Raw genomic sequence first — 7,664 nt, forward strand, 5'->3', positions numbered from 1 at the left:
GGCCAGCATTATCACATCTCTACAATCTCTCATCACTCTCTCATGGCTTCCACCGCACCCACTCTAACCTACCGGCGGGTGGAGGAGCTTTGCGCCTCGAACTACCCTTGCCCACCGGGCTACCGCGTCCCTGCCGGGCTGGAGCCTAAGCACGGCGGCGTGCCGGTCCCTCCCGTCCCTCGGAGTGCTGCGCGCCGGGCGGCCATCACGAACCACTACTACCTCGACCTCACGCCGGAGCGGCGGATGAATCCCCGCCGGCATCCCGATAACCAGCATACTTGGGACGCCTTCTTCATCAATCGGCATGAGAGGGCGCTCGCCGGGTATGAGGAGGACGGTCCGCCTCCGGAAACTTCCACGAGGCCGGCCGTCGGCTATGGTGGTACGGCCGGACTGCGCGAGCGTCATGGACTACATCACGGCCGGCGATATCCCCGCCTGCGCTACCCTCGGTTCGAGCCACGAGCGCCGCCCGACGACGGCGACGACGGCGGTGGACGATGACGGCGGCAACTTAGAAGGCGACGACTACCGGTACAACGGCGGCGGCTATGAAGACTACGAGTATGCATATTATACGCCTAGGCAGGAGTATGACCGAATCACTCCAAATTTCATGTATCATCGGTGCTATCTCGAGTCAATTGAATCATTCGAAAATGGACACCAAACACATCACGGGTAATATAATTCACATGATCCATTCAACAAAGTTTGGTACAATAAATTATTACACATCATTTCTTTCCTTGTGTCCACGCTTGCTTACGATTGTGCCGTATCCATGGAGCATCCTCATCATTTAACTTAATGCTTGGGTCGGTGTTCACTTTGAAGGGCGGAATTTCAGCAAACATATTATAATCTTCGACATGTCTGTCTTGTCCTCCACTCCCACGATGTTTCTTTTCCCTGAAAGAACAATGTGGCGCTTTGGATCATCGCATGATGTACTGATCGTTTTCTTATCTTTCCGTTTCCTCGGTTTGCTACTCATGTCCTTCACATAGAAAACCTGAGCGACATCTTTCGCTAGGACGAATGGTTCGTCAAGGTAACCAAGATTGTTGAAATCCACCATTGTTATTCCGTATTGCTGGTCCACCTTTACCCCACCTCCTGTTAGCTTGAACCATTTGCACCGGAACAAAGGGACCCTAAAGGAGGGTCCATAGTCAAGTTCCCATATCTCCTCTATGTAACCATAATATGTGACCTTTTGCCCATTCTCGGTTGCTTGCATCAAAGCGGACACCACTTGTTTTGGTTGGTGCTCTTTTTATCTTGGGCGATCGTGTAAAATGTATTCCCATTTATCTCGTACCCTTGGAAAGTCGTTATAGTCGAAGATGGTGTCTTGGCCAACATGTACAGCTGATCTACAACATGATCGTCATTCATTAAATGTTTTCTCAACCAACTGCCGAAAGTCTCCATGTGGGCCTTCCTAATCCAGGATTCGGGCTTCCCGGGGTTGTCCGAGCGTAAAATATTCTTGTGTTTCTCAAAGTACGGAGCCACCAAGCTGGAATTGGTCGGAAATGTGTGGTGTGCTTCGATCGAGAGAATGGCCGTCCATACATATCGTTGATTTCCTTCCGATCGTGCCTTTTCCACTTAGTCTCCCCTCGTGCCGCGATCGAGGAAGACCAATCGGCTTAAGGTCGGGAACAAAGTCAACACAAAACTCAATTACCTCCTCATTTCCATAGCCCTTGGCGATGCTTCCTTCGGCCTAGCACGGTTACGAACATATTTCTTTAATATTCCCATGAACCTCTCGAAGGGGAACATATTGTGTAGAAATACGGGACCGAGAATGGAAATCTCATCGACTAGGTGAACCAGGAGGTGCGTCATAATATTGAAGAAGGATGGCGGGAACACCAACTCGAAGCCGACAAGACATTGGATCACATCGTTACGTAACCGTGGTAGAACTTCGGATTGATTACCTTCGAGAGATTGCATTGAGGAATGCACATAGCTTCACAATGGCTACTCGAACATTTTCCGGCAGGAGCCCCCTCAAAGCAATCGAAAGCAATTGCGTCATAATCACGTGGCAGTTGTGAGACTTCAGGTTTTGGAACTTTTTCTCCGCCATGTTTATTATTCCCTTTATATTGGACGAGAATCCAGACGGGACCTTCATACTGCTCAGGCATTCAAAAAAGATAACCTTCTCTTCTTTGGTCGGAGCGTAGCTGGCACGACCTTGAAACCGTTCCAGATGCCGGTCATCAGGGTCTTTCAAACCTTGCTGGTCCTGCCGTGCTTCCTTTGTATCATTTGACTTCCCATACACGCCCAAGAAGCTTAGGAGGTTCACGCAAATATTCTTCGTAACATGCATCACGTCGATTGCAGAGCGGACTTCTAGGACTTTCCAATATTCTAGCTCCCGAATATAGATTTCTTCTTCCACATGGCTGCGTGCCCGTCGGCTCCCTTCGAACCGATTGTCCGCCGGGACCCTTTCCAAAGATGACTTTCAAATCCTTGACCATATCAAATACCTCGGCACCGAGTGTGTTCGCGAGGCTTCGGCCGGTGATCTGCCTTGCTTGTTGTAATGCTTGCCTTTATTTCTTCTTGGATGACCTTTCGGAAGAAATCGACGATGCCCAAGGTACACGTTCTTCTTACAATTTGGCAAATGTACACTTTCGGTCTCATGTAAGCGGTGCGTGCATGCATTGTATCCCTTATTTGACGAGTCCCGAAAGGTTACTAAGAGCAGGCCAATCGTTGATGGTTACGAAAAGCAACGCTCGTAGGTCAAATTCCTCTTCTTTGTGCTCATCCCACACACGGACACCAGGTCTGCCCCACAGCTGTAAAAGTTCATCAACTAATGGCCTTAGGTACACATCGATGTCGTTGCCGGGTTGCTTCGGACCTTGGATGAGCACCGGCATCATAATGAACTTCCGCTTCATGCACAACCAAGGAGGAAGGTTGTAGATGCATAGAGTCACGGGCCAGGTGCTATGGCTGGAGCTCTGCTCACCAAAAGGATTCATGCCATCCGTACTTAGACCAAATCTTATGTTCCTTGCGTCAGCTGCAAAATCTTTGAACTCTCTGTCGATCTTTCTCCATTGCGTTCCATCTGTGGGGTGTCTCAACTCCCCGTCCGACTTACGGTCCTCTTTGTGCCATCGCAACAACTTGGCATGCTATTTGTTCCTGAACAGACGTTTCAACCGTGGTATTATAGGAGCATACCACATCACCTTGGCGGGAACCCTCTTCACTGGGTTTCGGCCCTCAACATCGTCACCGGGGTCATCGCCTCGATCTTATAACGCAATGCGGTGCATACCGGGCATTCATTCAAATTCTCGTATTCACCGCGGTAGAGGATGCGATCGTTGATGCATGCATGTATCTTCAGAACCTCTAAACCTAGAGGGCGAGACAACCTTCTTTGCTTCGTACGTACTTGGCGGGCAACTCGTTATTCTTTGGAAACATATTCTTCAACATTTTCAGCAAGTTTTCAAATGCCGAGTCAGCTACACCTGCCTGTGCCTTCCATTTCAGCAAATCCAGTGTGCAGTCCAGCTTTTTCAGACCATCATCGCGTCCGGGGTACAGCGCCTTCCTGTGATCCTCTAACATGCAATCCAAATTCTCCCTCTCCTTTTCAGTTTCGCAGCGTCTCCGTGCATCAGCAATGGTCCGACCAAGATCATCAACGGGATCATCACGTGCCTGTTCTTACCTTCCCCTTCACCTCCCCCTTCACCTTCAACATCCTCCATGAAAGTATCACCGAAATGAGCAAGATAGCTTTCATCGATGAAATCATCCCCTTCTTCATCTTCTTCCATTATAACCCCTCTTTCTCCATGCTTGGTCCAACAATTATAGCTTGGCATGAAACCGTGCCGAAGCAGGTGCATGTGAACATCTCTTGAGGAAGAGTAACCCTTCTGATTCTTACAGTTAACACATGGACAGATAACAAAAAACCCCTGCTTGTTCGCATTAGCCACTACGAGGAAATCTTTCAAACCCGTACTGAACTCGCCGGAGAGTCGGTTACCGTACATCCATTGCCGATTCATCTGCATTATTATAATATAAAATATATAATTAACCATCATGCATTTGTTAAACTAACTAGCTACAAACAATATATATAAATTAAACAATGAACTACACACACGCATATTTTATCAATGACACATCAAAGGTTCAAGTTGCTAACCGCGATCGAGGAGGAAAAAATAAATGAGAAAGCTCAAGTGTGGCTCCAACACTTCATATCATGTTTGTTTCATGCTATTGGGGCATTTCATCAAACACCTTATGTGCATAAGAGGAACCAAAAGCAAACCTAACACCCACTTGTGAAGTTTGTGAAGAGAATGGCTCCAAATGGCTAAGTGTTGGCTGCTGGATGGGTATATATAGGGGAGGGGCTTTAGTCCCGGTTGGCCTGGCCAACCGCGACTAAAGGCCTTCGAGCACCTTTAGTCGCGGTTGGCCTGGCCAACCGCGACTAAAGCCCCACGTGCACCAGCTGGCCACCGTGCGCCCTGGGCCCAGGCCTTTGGTCGCGGTTCGCCTCCCGAACCGCGACTAAAGGTCCCATTAGTCGCGATTCCTTTAGCTTCGCGACTTATGGTGCTGGACGAAAGCATGTTTTTCTACCAGTGCGTATATTAACATTTGCTGAAGTTATTACAAAAGACCAGTTTGATAGAATCGACAGTCAATAAAACAGTCTGAAGTCAGCTTTCATTTTCTTCCATTTATTTAGTATTCACATAATAAGATTCCTCCAAACTTTGATTCAGATTCAACTATACAACTTCTTAGTGTTGCCATTCTAATATTCATGTCCGTACATTCCTACTCAATTAAGATTTATATTTATTTTACATGAACGACACCTTTTTGTGTGAATACATAAAACATGGAGAAGTTTTTTGTGCAGCTGATAGGGGAGCCAGCAGGGTTTTTGTATTTCATATGATTCCCAGTTTCCACATTTACTCATTACAAAATATTTAGTATCTCCAACACTTCTGAAATTCCTGAATTTTCAGGAGTTTTTCACCCAATAATTTATAAATGAGTACTCGGTTCTGTTATTCTTGCGATTCATTGTACTATTGCAGCACATTTTCATATCTAACTGAACATTTCTCGACACCAAGTACTATGCTGATATGTTATCTAAATTTATATGTATCTACCACTAAACATGCTTAGATATGTGTAAATCTAGATGAATTTGTGACAGTTATTTTATAACGGTGGGAATAGTTATCTATAGAGTTGTATCCAAGTATTTCCGCAGCAAGGGAAATTAAACCCTAAACCCTACTATCTAAGTAGACTAGACGACCAGTACCTTGGCAAAAGATCCCAGACTTCAAGGTAAAAAAAAAGGAACCTAGACTTCAGTCTCACACGACAAAGCAGAGCATTAGGCTGATATTCGAAGAGTACATAAGCTTACATTAAAAAGTAGAATTTGGATCCAATAGAGGGTTCATCTGAGGATGTTTTGGAGAGGAAAATATAGTAGTAACTTGAATTAATTTATCATACATTAATCTAAGAGAGGATTAACAACTTGGCCGGCGTAAACAATTGCGCCGGTGTTGTCCCCCTCCTCCCTGATGATGAAAAAGAGGAACGGGTGATCGGCGACGAAGTCTACGATTGCCTCATCCGGCGGTGGGCCAAATCCAATAATTTCCATATTGGTGGCTGCAGTGGCCACGGTACCTTCCTCGTTGACACTGACGGAGCAGTGGTGGATGACGGACGACACAGCCATCGGCGTCTTGGAATCTTCAAGCATCTCCGAGAAGGATTGGCCGGCTGGATTGAGACGGAACGGCAGGTCCAGCCCGAGGTCGCGGAGGAGCTGCGAGGCCTCAAGCCTCAGCGACACCTCGAACTTGGGGATCCTCAGCTCGCCAACGGGCACCGTTTTCGTCGGCACGGCGAGGAGTGCGGCAGGGTCAGAGCTGAGCGCGTGCACCAATCCAGGCAGCCCGTCCCGATCGTCGGGGAGGTAGATGCACATGGAGAGAAGACGGTCGTGATGGCTGCCGTCGTAGATCATTCGCAGGGCTTTGAAGCCGGGGTGGCAGGCGATGCACATGTACTCGTGCAGGTAGTTCCCGGCCATGAACGGCGTGCGAACGGCGTGGCCTGGCGAGACATAGAAGTCGCCGTCCTCCGTGAGCGTAGGGTCGAAGGGGTCGTACCAGTAGCCTCTGAAGTAGAGTGCATTCGCGAGGACGACCATCGTGGCGCCGCTGATGGAACCCTCAGGAAGGAGCTCCTTCCACTGGCCGCCTGTGCTGCCCTCGAACCACTCGTTGATCTCGGACCTGGCCTGTTCGGGGCTGGACCCAAAGGAGACGGCTCGCGCCTCCGCGTTGAACCTGGATGTCGCCATGACCGCGAAGGCGGGCCTGAGGCGGAGCGAGGAGTCGACCCACACCCCCGTGGCGCACCGGATCTTGGGACTCCGTCTCCCTTCCTCGTGGCTGGGCCTGGGTGCTTGGCCGAAGCTGGACATGAGGGCAGCAGGCGCTTCAGCGCCGGCTGGGCCAAGGAAGGAGACGATCTGGTCCCGGATGGCACCCGTGGCACCAGCCGCGAGGAGGGAGAGGACGGCGTGGAAAGACACCGGCGAGAAGGCGACATTTTGGTCTCCGCGGAGGCCGAGGCCACGGAGGAGTCGCATGGAAAAGGCGGCCTGGTCCTTCACGGCGTCCGCGAGCTGCTGCTCCGCCATGGCTTTCTCCTCGCTTTCTCGGTTCAGGCCGGTGATTGCAGGTAGTAGGTGGGTACAAAAGATGAGTTATCTTCTGCACCAAATATACTGCTCGACTCAATCAATAACGTGGCATGCCATTCGAGGATACAAATAAATTTTCACCATTGATTGCGGGTGATCTTTTAGGAAACTACAAATTAAAGATCAAAATATTACTGTACTAGCAAGTTTTTAAGGCTATTAATATATTGTCTTTATCGAAAAAAGTTTTGAAGCGGAGTAGCAGCACTAGTGGAAAACAGGGCTTTCGTGGGAGCCTTTTGTCGCGGGCGCGACTGCACCCGCGACAAATTGCGTGGCTACGTCGCCCCGAAACCCTTTGGAGCGAGCCGGGCCTTTTGTCGCGCCCTTTGTCGCGGGCTGTATCACAACCCGCGACAAAAGGGGTCTGAGGTTTGGCGCCTCCTCTGGCACCCCTTTTGTCGCGGGTCAAAAGGGCCATGCCTATATATACACACAGCCAGCCCCCCACCTCCCTACATTTTATTCCTTAGTGGTGAAAGGTGGGGTTATGCTACCTCTTTTTTTCTTCGTGTGCACAAGAGGTGTTTGATGAAATGCTTCTGAGGGATGTCACTTGATTTTATTTGGTAAGATTTCTTCTCATTTTGATCCTAAAAGGTTAGCAACTATTTTCTCGTATACATAATTCGTACAATACTAATTTTAGCAAGGTGATTGCATCTGATACATAATTGTACTTATGATGCAGATGAATCATCCATGGATGTACGGTAACCGATGTGCTCCCGCTTTCAGAGAGGGCGTGAATTCTTTCCTGCTTATGGCCGAGGCCAACAAGTCGAAGCAAGGTTTTATGTGTTGTCCATGTCTGAAATGTAAG

General features: G+C 48.8%; 1 protein-coding gene across 1 annotated transcript; it reads right to left on the bottom strand.

Moving 5' to 3' along the window:
• Positions 1-5,575: 5,575 nt before the first annotated feature.
• LOC124672426 (serpin-Z1-like) lies at positions 5,576-6,778 on the bottom strand. The gene has a single exon (XM_047208652.1). It carries the CDS (start codon positions 6,776-6,778, stop codon positions 5,576-5,578), a length of 1,203 nt encoding a protein of 400 aa, XP_047064608.1.
• Positions 6,779-7,664: the final 886 nt, after the last annotated feature.

The sequence above is a fragment of the Lolium rigidum genome, chromosome 7, assembly GCF_022539505.1.
Source record: "Lolium rigidum isolate FL_2022 chromosome 7, APGP_CSIRO_Lrig_0.1, whole genome shotgun sequence".
NCBI classification, from domain to species: Eukaryota; Viridiplantae; Streptophyta; class Magnoliopsida; order Poales; family Poaceae; genus Lolium; species Lolium rigidum.

Bases quoted from the DNA above. Each gene is read 5' to 3' on its own strand.
- LOC124672426 (XM_047208652.1), bottom strand. From the start codon at position 6,778: ATGGCGGAGCAGCAGCTCGCGGACGCCGTGAAGGACCAGGCCGCCTTT.